The sequence below is a fragment of the Hyaena hyaena genome, unplaced genomic scaffold (assembly GCF_003009895.1).
Source record: "Hyaena hyaena isolate Hyena2069 unplaced genomic scaffold, ASM300989v1 scaffold_5, whole genome shotgun sequence".
Taxonomy (NCBI): domain Eukaryota; kingdom Metazoa; phylum Chordata; class Mammalia; order Carnivora; family Hyaenidae; genus Hyaena; species Hyaena hyaena.
Genome location: NW_024080637.1, coordinates 1,345,717 through 1,360,862, shown reverse-complemented (window position 1 = coordinate 1,360,862; position 15,146 = coordinate 1,345,717). Strand labels below are relative to the sequence as shown.

General features: G+C 41.4%; 1 protein-coding gene across 1 annotated transcript in view; it reads right to left on the bottom strand.

The window, feature by feature from the left end:
* CUNH1orf87 (chromosome unknown C1orf87 homolog) overlaps positions 1-15,146 on the bottom strand; it is a 77,584-nt gene that overhangs the window by 32,350 nt on the left and 30,088 nt on the right. The window contains exons 4-7 of the mRNA XM_039238045.1: positions 12,796-12,936; positions 11,972-12,235; positions 10,446-10,567; positions 6,562-6,724 (exon numbers count right to left, since the gene is read on the bottom strand). Coding sequence (XP_039093976.1) covers positions 6,562-6,724; positions 10,446-10,567; positions 11,972-12,235; positions 12,796-12,936 — 690 coding nt within the window. The remainder of the gene's footprint in view (positions 1-6,561; positions 6,725-10,445; positions 10,568-11,971; positions 12,236-12,795; positions 12,937-15,146) is intronic.

Below are 15,146 nucleotides of genomic sequence, written 5' to 3'. Positions count from 1 at the left end.
AATATTTTCAAATTCCTAGGGTTCTGTGAGGTTTACATGAGAAAATAAGCAATTAGAATAGTGCCTGGCTTCTAGTTAGGCATTTGATTAATATTTGTTGAAATGAAGAGAAGAAGGAAGGGAGGAGAGAAAGAGTGAGGAGAAGGAAGGGAGGGAAGAGAAAGAAAGGAGAGAGAGGATAGAGGGATTAGAGGAGAGGAGAGAAGGGGGAGAGAGAACAAGGAGAAAGAAGGGAAGGAGGGAAAAATGGAAGGGAGGGAGGAAAGGACAAAGAAAAAGAGATGTTTAATTTAGTGTTTGGATTAAATAGTAGTTACTATTACTACTTTGAGAGGAAGTTCAGTATAGTGAATGCATTAAGCATGGTTTTTATCCTGATGATTTGACATTGTGGGCCTTTGAGACCATGGAGTGATTGTGCCCCCACCCCCTAGTACCCTTATCACCACAGGGCCAAGTACTAGGCAGCCCCAGAGTCCCTGAGCTCACTGAAATAAATCAAACCAGCCAATCCTAAGCCTGCTTACCCTGCCTTGCCCATTCCATGGGGAGGGCTCGTGACCACATTTCCCCCTGAACCCCTCTGCTTCCTGGCCAACCCTGCTGTTTCTGGTGTGGCCTCTGTGAATGTGCCATGCTCCCTCCCCTTGGGAACTGTGAGTAACAAACTGTCTCTTCAGTGGCAGTCATCTCCTGATCTGTTGGTCAGACCATAGCTGAATAATAATAAAGCCTAGATTTTATTTTATTTTTTTTATTGTAAAAACTTTATTTATTTTTTTTACAAATAGTTTATTGTCAAATTGGTTTCCATATAACACCCAGTGCTCATCCCCACAAGTGCCCTCCTCCATGCCCATCCCCCCTCCCCCTCACATTCATCAGTCCTCAGTTTGTTTCTCAGCATTCAAGAGTGTCATGGTTTGCCTCTCTCCCATTCCCCACCATTTTCCCCCGTTCTTCTCCCCCATGGTCCTCAGTTAAGTTCCTCCTAATCATTCTACACATGCAAACATATGCTATTTGCCCTTCTCTGCCTGACTTATTTCGCTAAGCATAAAACCCTCAAGGTCCATCCATGTTGCTCCACGTGGCCAGATTTCATTTTTTCTCATTGCCATGTAGTATTCCATGGTATAGATAAACCACATCTTCTTGATCCATTCATCCATTGATGGACACTTAGGCTCTTTCCATGTTTTGGCTATTGTGGAGAGTGCTGCTATGAACATTGGGGTACATATGCCCCTATGCATCAGCACTCCTGTATCCCTTGGGTAAATTCCTAGCAGTGCTATTGCTGGGTCATAGGGGAGTTCTATTGTTAGTTTCCTGAGGAACCTCCACACTGTTTTCCAGAGGGGCTGCACCAGTTTACATTCCCACCAACAGTGTAGGAGTGTGCCCATTTCTCCACATCCTCACCAGCATCTAGAGTTCTCTGATTTGCTCATTTTAGCCACTCTGACTGTCGTGAGGTGGTATCTCAGTGCGGTTTTGATTTGTATTTCCCTGATGAGGAGGGGTGCTGAGCATCGTTTCATGTATCTGTTGGCCATCTGGATGTCCTCTTTGGAGAAGTGTCTGTTCATATCTTCTGCCCATTTCTTCACTGGGTTGTTTGTTTTTCGGGTGTGGAGTTTGGTGAGTTCCTTATAGATTTTGGAATAAAGCCTAGATTTTAAAATAGTGACCAAAAAAACTAATCTTGGTTTGTCATGATGGAAGGAAATAGACAACAAATCTAAGTTTAAAACTTGTACATGTTACTTACGAGGTATAGAGGAGTAAGTAATGTCAGGGATGTTTAAAGGAGGAAAAAAGATCAATGTGAAACATAAAAATGAAAACTTGGTAAGAGTTTACCAGAAGAATAAGGGGTCAATAAAAATTCCAGACAGAAGTAAAGCATGTGTATTTAGTGGATAAGAAGGAGTATGGTACTTTTTCAAAACTGCATATGTTTTGACATTATCCACCTACTATAGTTTTATACCCTTTTCCAGACTGGGCAGTAATTATTTGTTCACTAGAGCTTTATTACAAAACCCTGGCTTATTGAGGACTGTGGTTGTGTTTCATTCATATTCGGATGACCATTGTGTAGCACCTACTGAAAAATAAAGGATCAATAACTATTGAACAGATGAATACGTAGAGGAAAAAGGAAGTGAATGAATGAGTTGAAGACAGAAAAGAGTAGAGAGTGTTTGGGCAGAGATTGGCAAAAGTAAATTTAGAGAAGTAGAAATCAATGACGTTATGCCATTTTACTCCATAAACAAGAATTGAATTAGCCTCATGATTAGAGCATATTAATGTATGTATTTTTAAACATCAGAGGTTATTCTAAAAACAGTTCATTTACTTCTGGCAACACTGAGTTTTGCTCTAGGCTAAAATGAACAGCAGATTAGAAATAGTACATCAGGGTTCCTAGAAGCAGATTGATTGATAGCTGCTAAGAACCGACAGTTATAAAGGAGAAAAAAAAAAATCTTCCAGAAAATTCTGCCAATGTAGTGTTATTCAGGATTATTACTAAATTGTTTAGAGCATGACTACACGTAATGATGACCCTTGTTCAATAAGAAAGCATTTCATTGTGCGTGGTTCCTTCTGTTTAGTAAGGAGATGTTTTTTAATCAAAAGTAAATCAAATGTCCACATTATTTAGAAAATGCCATGTGAAATAAACATTCATTTCCTCAAAATGCTCCTTGAAAGAGCGGCAAGCAGATGCTCTCTCAACTTCCTCTCTTCCCACTTATGGCTCCATTTGCATTTTACCCCATCACTGTACTTAAACTGTATTTGCCAAGTCACTTGAAACTTTCATGGTTTGAAATTGCCTGAGCATTTTCCAGTCCTAATTATAGATGGTATCTTCACAGCATGTAACATGGCTGATCATACCATCCTTCTATAGATATCTTTTTTGGCTTTCCTGATCACTCCCATGTCTTGTTTGATTGTTTTTAGTCTCCTGTATTGCCTTCTCTTCTACCTATTCCTTTACAATGAAAGTCCTCCTCAATCTTCCCTTCTCACTTTCTATTATGTCCTTGGGTAACCCTGACTACTCCCATGGCTTCAACTCCATATTGAAGAAAGACCCTTAAATCATTATTTAATTTCTTAACCCAGATCCATGTGTTTAACACTGAACTCCCCATCCTGTCCTCTATTCCTCCAATGTTACTCCTTTTCTGTTTTCTGTTGCAGAGAATGATATCACGAGTCACCAAGTTGCCAAAGCCAAAACGTTGGGAGTCATTTTATATTCTTCCTAATTCAGGGCCCATATCCAGTTTGTTACCAAGACCTACTTTACTACCTCCTTAATAGCTCTATCTCTCCTGCTCTGCCCTGGTTTAAAACCTCATAATTTCTTGCTTGAATTGTTGGAACGGCCTTCTAAAGAGCTCTCTTTGCCTCTAATTCTTCCTATTCCATTAGGGTGCTTTTTCAAATTTCAAATTTGATCATATCATTCACTGTTTAATACCTTTTGATGATCCTTTTGGTCCTCAGAATAAAGTTAAGCTCCTTAGAAAGACCTTTCATAAATTGGTTCCCACTTTCTATTCTAACATTGCCTTGAGCAGCATCTCCCACCAATCTCAGCCACCAGGTACCTGCTAGGTTCTATCTACATGAATGACTTACTGTTCCCTGAATTAGCTGGGCTCTCTCTCATTTCAGTTCCATTTCACATTGTTCTTTTTTAAAAAATTTTTAAAAACGTTTTTATTTTATTTATTTCTGAGAGAGAAAGAGAGACAGTGTTGAACAGGGGAGGGCCAGAGAGAGAGGGAGACACAGAATCCGAAGCAGGCTCCAGGCTCTGAGCTAGCTGTCGGCACAGAGCCCAGCACGAGGCTCGAACTCATGAACTGTGAGATCATGGCCTGAGCCAAAGTCGGATCCTTAACCGACTGAGCCACCCAGGTGCCACCACATTGTTCTTTACATGCCTCTCCCATCCCTTCATTTGCTTCTCTTCCGATTTCTTTGTCAAATTCACCTGCCTTCTAAGACTTAGCATTTGCATCATCTCTTCCGGAAGGTTTTGAGTCAGGCTAGTTTGGTGTTCCTTCTTTGTGTTCCAAGTTACTGTCATCACTGCATTTGTCATACAGAGTTGTGACATGTTTGAAACGTCACCTTTCCCCTGGGTTCCCGGAGAACCCAGCAACTGAAATCATAATACTCTCCTCTTCTTAGTGCCTTTGCATCATGCTCAGAACACTGGCTGTGGATCTACATCATTTCAGCAATCTTGCCAGAAGCCATCATTGCATCAAGATGTGCTAGAGACACAGGAGTGAGTCCACAGAATGGGGATGGTAGATGTTTGATAAGTTTTTAGACTGTTCTTTAAGAGAAAAATTTCATTCGAGCAGCAAGACCCATAGATGATCCTTCAGACTACATTGATTTGAGAGGCTACAGACAATCTGTGAACCCTCTGAAATGTTGGCTGTGAAGACGGCAACCCCCACCGACGCCTCCAATACAGGGGCACAGAGTGCATTGACTTCATGAGAAATTTAAGGAAGTCAATGATTCTTTCCCCTATGCTCTAAGGAGATTAAGAATTACTGGTTAAAAAGACAAGCCCTTCTAACGCATACCCTTTCCTGGTGTACTCTCAAGTCCTGTGTCCAAAAGCATGAATGTTGGCGCACAGCTGGTGCTGGTTTTTTGTATCCAGTGTCCCTTGGGCCTCAATTTGTCTCACGTTCTGGGGAAACAGAATTCTATTTTATATGCCTCCCAGACTGTAATATACTTTGAGTGAGTTCCAGATGTCTTAAGAGATGCCAGATGGCTCAAGAGAGGCTGACCAGCTTCAAGGAAAATGTGCCCCATTTCCTTGTATATGAACCACAAATTTAAGCTTTCAGAACTAGCTCTGAGAGCCAGCACTCAATGTGGCCATCACTTGACCCTGGGAAAGATTCCCCTTCCTTGGGCTGTTTTGAGTAATAATTTAACCAAACACTGATTTTTTTTTTTAATCAGAAGAAAAGGAAACTAGTATTTACGGAGTGCCTCATATATTAGCGTGCTAAGTGCCTTCACATATTTATCCTGTTTAGTCCTTACAATAGATGCAGGAGGCAGATATTTCAAACCTAGTTTTTCCACTGGGTTTGAACACTCAAAGAGTTTAAGAAAACTTATTTTGATTCCCAAGTTATTTATGTTTTATTTTCCAAGTACCTGAGAACATTCAAGCTCCAATGGTGGTGTTGTGTAATTTCCAATCTAACACAGAATCGCTGCTTCTTACTGATCTTATGAACATAGTGAAAGGTATTTATGTTGGGTGGAATCTCCTATAGTGTGCTCCCTTTCTCTTTCTAGTGAAACATACTTGCATGTGTCATATGCACATGCATACACACACATTTACACAGTACCATGACCTTTGCCTTTGCATGATTAGTTGACTGCATAAATGAGAGCACAGAGAAAGCTGCTCCTGTTCTGAGATAAGAATCCACTGTCAGTATATTGTATCCTTGCTTCCTTAGCAGACATCACATGTTCTTTTAAATTCTCTCTCATTTCTAACCCCTGTTTGCCTAGATTAAAGGCATTCTCCCATCTTTTCTATAACATTTTATTTTTCCTTTTCTTTCCCCCAGTAATTTCCAATCCCTTTAGTCCTCTGGAATTCTAAGTCTTGTGTCCCAGACTTTATGGATGCTTCCAGACATCTTCTGCCTAATAGAGTTCCAATTTTGGTGCTCAGTATCCCTGTACTCTTCTGTAGTTTGAACCTTGGCTCTACAGCTTGCTAGCTGTAGCCCTTGGGTGATTCAATTGGCCTCTCTGAGACTCAGTATTTTCCATTGTGAAATGGATATTATAACATCTATCTGGATTTTGTAGTTATCGGTAAATGTTAAATGAAAATAATGTAACTAAAGCATTTAGTGCATTACTTGGCACTTAGTAAGAACTCAATGAAGCTTGGTGGTGACAAGTTGTTGTTAATGGAATTGTAGTAATGGTCGCAATTATTATTTCCCGTGTCTGAAGTAGCCTCATGCCTAGGGTTTGTTTGGCTGAAGACAACACTTGAGTTAATGTGGTTCTGGATCTTCTTCCATAAAACACATCTGCACTGTTAATTAATGCTCCCAAACCACAGACTAATCTCAATCAGTAATAAATCACATTAGTTCCTAAACTTTGGTGTTCTTAAAGCACGTGCCACATGCTGATGTCACTGGAAGCTGGTACTGGGTGTGAGAAACGAACACTTGGCCTTGGAAAAATATTTGTTTTCCATTGTGAAATGTTACTTGGGTGTTGTCATATTCTCTGTTATTAACATAAAACATATCTCAGTGTAAGTAGTTCCTGGACCAATTTCTGCACATTCCACAATCCCATTTCTTTTTTCTTTTTTTTTCCTCAGGCACAGAAAACAATCTATAATGTGATCCACAGGCAGAACACAGATCATAACTGTGGTTTCTTACAGACCCAATGCCCTGAGGTAGCATTTGGAGGTCAACAACTCTGAACTCGAGTTTTGGTTACCTTGGGTAGGGGCAGGGAGCCAGAGAACAAGCGATCTTCCCTTCGAAAATTCCGACTGAGGTTCTCTATGTTGAGTTTGCCATTAGTTGTCCTTAATGCCATCAAAATCTCCGACAGGCTCTTGCTCACTTCTGACTGTGAGCTGGCACCTTGAGGAGCAGTACTGTTTGGAGGGGCGGGGGACATGCTATGAAGAGATGATCTGCCCAGAGCCTCCCTATGTTTTCATACCACATCTCTCACCCCCGACATATACTGTAAACCAGAGAACCCATCCAGGAAGGTCTTCTAAATCTCAGTAACCTGGTCACATCCGAGCATGAAGACTTCCTAGATTAATTCCAATCTATTCCATTCTCCTGACCACTAGAGTCTCTTCTCCACGAGGCACCATTTCAACTAGAACAGAAACCAAACTTTGTAATCTAATCTCCAGCTCTTTTTTTCCAGGTAGAGAGCAAACATCAGAAGTGACCACAATAGTTTACTTTAGCTGCCTGATCTTACTTCTCTTAAGCCCAGATAATTATTGATAGGAAATCAAATTTCCAAACTGTTCATTGCCACGAGCAAAGCAAAGCAGATCCTCCCAGATCCCGGTAACCAGGGAACCTATATAGAAGGAACTCTTGAATCGAGTGAACTTCCTCTGTTATCCTTGACTCTGCAATTTGTATCTGGAAAACCCAGAAAAGTTTCAGTAATAATGATTTTGCAAATGTTTATAATTATTAAGATGGTTTATCTCATTGACTATTGTTACTTTAAATAGTAGGTGAACAACCACAGGGTGATAAGGTGTTACAGTCATGTATTTATTTGATTTAACCAGTTTGAGATGTTTGCTCATTTAGCACTCAAATAATGGTCTTTCCAGATCCCTCTGAACTATCTTCTCAGCAGTGGAGCTTTTGCTAATTTCCACCATCTCAATGTAAAGTGCCACTTCCCTACAGGGACATTCTGTGACATCCCTCAGCCTCCACTCCTGTAAATCAGCCTCCTTTCAGTGGTGTGCCAGTAAACTTTATCACCTGCTCTCCAAGATAAGGCCCTGATCTGGAGCATTTGTAATTTTCATGGTGTAAGTATTCCCACCATGGCTGACCTCAAGCTACCAACCTGATGTCGCTGAATGAATATTTGGGAAGTGATGCTCCCAATTGGCTCCCAGTGGTGCTCCAGCACCCTGTGCATGATCGACTCTTTTATAATATTCCTTGTTCTTTTCTTTAGTAAGTCTCCCTCATATTGCAATCACATCTTTTATTTCTTTGGTTACTGTTTCATGTCTGACTTCCCTACGAGACTGCTCCATCAGATGTGGGTCAACTCTGTTTTGTTTCTTACTATTTGCTGGGGATCCTGTACAGTACTTGGAATCGATTATTTTTATATGTGTTTAACTTTGACTAAAGGTCATATCGCATCTTCTTTTTGCTCTGTGACTCTTACTCGAGCTTTCGTCTAATAGCTAATAATTTCCAAAAGCTGGGCACAGGAAGGGGTGGCTGTGTGTCCTTGTTTTGGTCACATAGTTTCTGCACCTTCCTTCCTTTGTGCAGAGAGTTCTCTAGCTCAGGCGTCTGCCTCTCACTCCAGCTGAGGCAAATGCCAACTATTTATTTGCTTTACTAGTCTCTCTTTGCTGATGGAGTGAGCATGTGACCCAGGCCTTGCCAGTCAGATGTATCTGTCCCCAATTTGAATTGCAAGTTCTTCCTCATTCCTTTCCTTGCAGTGCCAGTTCCCGGGGGTAGGAATTCATGAGGCTTTGGTCCCTGACTCCAAACACCAATTGCTAAATGGGAGGGAGTTGTACGGAACCCATTTGTTTCAGCCAGTGGGGGTTCTTAGGAAACCGGCTGCTGGAGTTGGTATCATCTGGTCCAACTTAGGTAAGGAGAGCTATGGCCACTGTTGTTGCCACAGGTGCTGCTGGAGGCTTTTTAAACATCACAGAGCCGCCCCGTTAAAGGCTCTCCCTGACAGAACACGGGAGAGCCTTTTCCTGAGTAGCACATTGATTAACAAAGAGCATGGATTCATTACAGGCCATCAGTGCTGCACTTCCACAAACATGCAGTCTGCTTTGTATAAAGTAGCACCTTCTCTGATGAGTTCAAAATGATCTCTCTGTGCACCTCTTTTACAGAGTAGATATCCAGATGTCCCTGCAAGTGGGTAATTAGGGTGCCAATTACATTTAAAAAATTATTCATTGAGCATCTCCCAGGTGCCAGGAACTATGCTAGACACCGAGTTGGCTGGGGCAGACGCTATTATTGCTAACCCCCAATTTCAAGTATGTAGCTACAAGTGCTCTGACTGTCAGGCAAGGGATAGACTGTGGGATTATACCACAGAGAGATGTAACCTAGTCTAGGGCTCAGGAAAGCCTTCCTGTGCAGGACCCATAATACCCATAACTGCCAATGGGTAACCATGTGTTTTAGTGCATAGTCCACCACCTCTCTGGGCCCAAGTCTCATGATCTGTGTTTTATGATGTGTGGTTGCTGATTATTAAAAATTTCTGGGGCTACAGGTGCCTGGGTGGCTTAGTGGGTTAAGTGTCTGACTTTTGATTTCTGCTCAGGTTATGATCTCACGGTTTGTGAGTTAGAGTCCGGTGTTGGGCTCTGCGCCAACAGTGCAGAGCCTGCTTGGGGCTCTCTTTTTCTCTGCCCCTCTCCCACTCTCTCTCTCTCATAAAAATAAATACACTTAAAAAACACCTCTGGGGCTTTATGGTCCTCCATAGGATAATTGCTCCCAGATAGTTGACACACAGACCCACATGGCAGTGTCACTTTCTTTGCATTTTGAGCTCTTGAGGGAAAGACTGAGTCTTGCCAACCTCTGAATTCACTGTGCCCAGAAAGGTGTGCCTGGCAAGCAGCTGGTATTCAATGAATGCCAAAAAGGCATGAAAAGAGCACACTGTAGAAAGGAATCAAGTGTAACACTTGGCCCAGGGACATTTTTACAGGAAAACTCTAGTTCCCTAGAGCAAAGTGATAAATTCCAATACCATGGCTCTTAATCACTGTGTCTCATTATTTGCAATTGAAAGAGTCTCTTCTCGTAAGATAGTTTAAAAAAAGTAAAAACACTCTTATCTAGCATTTACTATGTATCAGATACTGTTTTTGAGAACTTTGCATTGGTTACCCTTATTGAGTCACCCTTATAAATATATGAAGTGAAGGGAAATCTCTTACAGTTCCTATTTTACAGTTGGAGAATGGAAGCACAGAGAGGGTAGTTCACTATCCCCAGGTTACATAGCCATTAGATGGCAGAAACAGGAATTGAGCCTAGGCTTCAGGTAATGGAGGCGATGCTCCTAACTGTTGCACTTTGTCAACTTTCTTGGAGGACCGAGACTGTCATGTTTTATTGTGCCTCATCTCTAATGATATTCCTCATATCCTATTTTTACTTTGTGTCATCTCTTTCCTTTGAGATTATGTGAAGGGATTATTGATTCTTGTAGCTGAAACTTTTCTTTGCTAGTGCATGTAAACCAGGAGTTCATTAACCAAGCCTATTTCTGGAATCATACCTTATAGACTGGAGCTCTGCACCAGCCTACAGTCATTCCTTACTTCATAATGAGGGTTTTCCTTTTTGCATGGCAGTCTCGTAAAAAAAAAAAAAAAAAAAAAAAAAAAGGTCATATGCTTGATCTCAAGAAACTATGCAATTGTTGCAAGTAACTTTCTGTGCTGGCCTTTGTATGAGAGAGAGGAAATGATCAGCATAAGCCAAGTGTTGGTGAAAGACAAAGTGATTCTACCTTGGGCGAGCTTTCCAGCCTCTGATGTTACTGCCAATTCTAGAAATCTAGGAACACTATGCCCAAGAAAAGAAGGAAAGTACCTTTGGCCATGATCGTGATATCCCTGACTCTTGCCCTCGTTGCTGCCCACATCTCTTTGGGTTTGCTGTGGATCATCTGAAGCTGCAGCTTTTAAAAACCAGAGGAGTTTCCCATAGCTCACCTGAAAATCCAATATGAAAAAGAACACTCTCATTTAATGTACTTATAAGATGGGAAATAAATGCCCGTAAGGGAAATGCCCGTTGAGATAGAGGGTATTTGGAATTTTTTTTACCATTAAAAGTTTCTAAAACAGCCTTGACAATATAGTATAATAATTATTAGTGCTTTCTAAAAACCAAATATTCCTACTCCTTTCCCTTCCTGATTGCCTTGTGGTTGGGTAGGGCTATGGGAACAATTCTGGCCAATGAGTTGCGAGCAGAAGTGACACACGGTCTTCCTGGTTGAGCATTAAACTGCTCATGGGAGCCCCTCCAGAGCTCTCTCTCTCTCTCTTTTTCTTTTCCCCTCTGCCAGCATGTGCAAAAAATACGCTAGAGTCTCTACTTCATCAGCCTGTGTTTGGGAAGTAAGATAGTAAGATAACGGCAAAACTGTGCCTGACCTATTACAGAAATGTAACTGAGAAATAAATTTTTGTTGTTTTGAGTCACTGAAACTTGGGGCTATTTGTTACTACAGCATAACCTAGTCTCTAGCTGCTCTCTCTCTCTCTCTCTCACCCACACATACACACACCTTATATATTTATTATATATAGCATTTGCTTGTATTTAGATATATCTAGGAGATATATTTGGATTATTTCAGCACAGGTTCTTATTAAGCTAAATGAAAAATCTTAAAACATCCCCTCCCTGGTCCTTTTTTTTTTTTTTTAACATGGGAAAGGACTGAAAGAATGTTGTCCATTTCCATTGCTGGTCTGGATGACATCCCAGGGACTCTGGTGGGCATACAACTCCAGGAAAGTGCAGTGTTCAGAGTAAGAACCCTGGACTTGTCACTGGGGAGCCTTAATCTCTGCTTTGGGCCCACCATTAATTCTCTGAAGTGCACTGAGCAATTTCCTTACCCCACTCTGGGTCTCAGTTTCCCAGTTAGTAACATGGTGGTGAATTAGATTTCAAAGATACCTCCCACCTCTAACTCTTTAGGAACTCTCTAGAATGATACATCCTAGTCAAATTCTCCAATCTTATCTCAGAGCCTACAAACTGACCAACTTGTAAGTTGCTCAAGTGGGCCCATTTTCTTGAATCTGTAACCCAATAGTGCTAAGAGCAGACAATGAAAGTCAGGAACAGCAGTCGTTTAAAAAGAAATTAAATAGGACTAAGAGGCCTTAATCCATTTTTTATTCTGCTCTCTTCTGACTAGAAACTTCCACATATAAATATGAATAAGCTTTGTATCTTAGGAGTCAATAGTACGGTTATTTTTAAAAAAGAAACTAAAAAAAAAAAAGAAAGAGAGACTAAACTTTTAATTCTATTGCTCTTATGTGTGCAAGTAAAATAAACAAAAGGAACCCATGCTTGGAATAGCAACATGGCCGTACCATTTCTGGAGAGTCCCTCTTAGAAAATCTCTGGCACAGGACCTTGACTGTTGGTAACTGTAGAGGGACTTCGTGTCTTAAGAAAAGACGGCTCAGTTGAGACTGGAGAAGAAATCCCGAAGAGATAGGATCCAGGGTCTTCAGCTCTTTCTGAAGCTTTTCTAGTAAGCTGGAGCTCAAAGGGCGTGCGTGAAGCTCTCTTCTGACCAGGGCAAGAAGAAAAGCATCTTCTCTTGTTGTTCCACTTGGCCTCTGGCCAAAATCCTGACACGAGAGCAACAGCAGCAATAAGGTAACACAGCTCTAAAATGAGAAGGCTGAAGGCCAATGCAAAGAAGCAGAAGCCTAGAGGGGCTGATATCAGAGCATTCACTTTCAGGCCTAGCCTAGAACAGCGCAGCTGGTAACACCTAGAGGTAGGTATTCATTCTGGGCACAAATATTAATCTCCAATGCCTTGGACTGTTGCCTTCAGAAGAAGAAAAGAAGCAAACCTTTTTAGAGCACATACTCTATTAGAAGTCTCCTTAAGGGATATCATCTGTCTTCTACCAAATAATTTTTTAATTATAAGGGAATTTAGAATGCCAAGTGTTAGAGACACGTTGTATCCAGAGGAAGAAGGTGGAAGAAAGATGAGAAGTTAAGCTGAGACAGTCAAGGTTTGCCTATAAGCTTACCAAGGGGCTTCTGGGAAGCTGATTCATCATATGGCCTCTAGTGTCCCCCATTATCTTATTATCTGCTGCACATTCAAATATACAGGCAACAAGTAATACCCTTTCATCCACAATAGAAAACAAGTCAAGTCTTCGTATACATACCTCAGGTTGGTCAGAGCTTCCCCTTGCCATCTGTTCCAAAGACCAGGCTCTGAGCTTTCTCCTGGGGAGGCCATGAATATAGGATAGGGACTGGTCTCCAGTTGGTACCGAGCTACAATGGGCATTTGTCTGGCTGGGAATCTTAAAGAAACAAAGACAAATAGTAGTAAAGGTCAAAAGGGGAGAGGAAAAGGGAAAGGAGAAAGAAGGGAGAATATGAATGAGGAAACAATCTCTTAAAACACATTCCTGGTTCCAAGCGACTTCAGCCCATGTAGTCATTGAATCAATGAGTCCCCAAAGAAGAAAGCTTGTCTCAACATCAATCTCAGCATTATGCAGTTAACACAGTTGACAAATCTATCAACAGTAAAACAATGCTGTTTCATTTGTGCAAGAAAGAAGGTGTCGATGACACACAAAGGAGAAATAGTATAATATAAGGCATTTATAGGCAAATATAGGGGCTCTTATTAGATATCAATGTATCCTTAGGCTGTTATATATATTTTTTTCTTTTTCTTTTTTTTTAAGTAAGCTCCACACCCAATGTGGGGCTTGAATTTATGACCCTGAGATTAAGACTCCTATGCTCTGCTGACTGAGCCAGCCAACCACTCTTTAGACTGTTTTAATTAGCAGATTGAGGAAGAGCAGAAAGGGCAACTGTGAATTTTGTCAGGAATGGAATAGAAGAAATTAAAAAGCCCAGAATATTATATCCCAAGAGCAGTGTTATTAAGGTTTACAATAGAATAAATGATGGGACAAGGCTGAGTGATGAAGTACCATTCCCTCCTGCAATAGCATAGGTGTATTAATCATGTTTTTAAAAAATTTTTCTGTATTTTATGATGTTTTGACACCTTTGGCAGCCTTGCCGGCTGGAAGAGATTGCCCTTCCCAGGATTAACTGATTTCTCATGAAGCAAGTATTTCCCCTGCCCCAAATCACCCCAGTCCAGATACTGGACAATTAGGGACAGCCCCTCTGCTCAAAGCCTGCTGGAATTATTCAAGCTAGCCAGTCCTAAGCTGTGTACCCAACACTGCCTTGCCTTTCCTGTGGAAACCCCTATAAAGACTGTAGCTTGTGCTTTCCCCTCGCTTCTGCCTCCTGACAGAGCTTAGGGCTTCCCCATGGGTTCCTACGATATATGGCATGCCTCCTTTGGGTGGGAAATGTGAGAAACTATTCCTTCAAAGGCAGTTGTCACCATATCTGCTACTGTGTCATACCAGATAAAAATAAAATCTTGGGAATATATTAAGACACATGACTATTTTTAATGAAAGGAGACATTATCAGAAGGATTCACTGAAAGCTGAATATCTGTACTCAGTTGAGAGTCATGGTGAATAACCTGTCAGTATGGATAGCAACCTATAGGTCCTTTACAGTCGGGAAGGATTTTAAAGAAAAATCAAAAGGCTCTCTAGAGTGGGAAGAGTGAGCAGGAGTGGTAGGGAATTCTAGAATAGGCATAAAATTAATGACATTGGGGAGCCTGGGTGGCTCAGAGAGTTAAGCATCAGACTCTTGATTTCAGCTCAGGTCATGATCTCATGGTTCATGAGATCGAGCCCCGCATTGGGCTCTGCATCGACAGCGCAGAGCCTGCTTGGCATTTTCTGTCTCTCTCTCTCTCTTTGCCCCTTCCACACTCATGCTCTCTAAAAATAAATCAATAAACTTAAAAAAATAATAAGACTTTTTTGGACACATACTCTGTACAAGGCATCACAGGGAGGCTTTGTTTATGTCATTTGTTTTTATCTTTACAACAACCCTATAAGGCCAGTAAGGTTAACACCCTTTTATATCTGGAAAGCCAAGGCTTTCAGAAGTTAAGTAAGTTTCTTCCTTCGTTTAGGAAATGTTGGTGGCTTGCCTGACCTGGGCCAGGTACCATGACAGGCACTTGAGTGACCAAAAGAGATTTGGCCCCTGCTCTCACTGAGCTTGTAGACAGTGAGAGACACACCAGCACTTGTGACAGTACCATATGGAGCAGTGAGAGTCACTGTCAGAACTGTCCACAGGGCCACCTAAGCTGGGCTTGGTGGTTCAGGTCTTGAAGCAATGACATTTAAGTCTAGGCTTGAAAGAGGTGTCGATTTGGATTCAGAGGGCTAACTAGTGGAGAGAGAGGAGAAGAGAAGAATGGCTCAGGAAAAGGATACTGGATTTTGAAAACCTCAAAGGTGCACACATGCTCCTAAGAGAGACATGGATGCTTCCAGAGCATAGTTTAAGTTTTGAAAAAGGCAAAAAATAAGGCTTCAGAGGGAGGTAGGAGAAAGGGGGTGAATTGCCTTAAGTCCTAGTAGCCTCTTGGCAATGGGGAGCC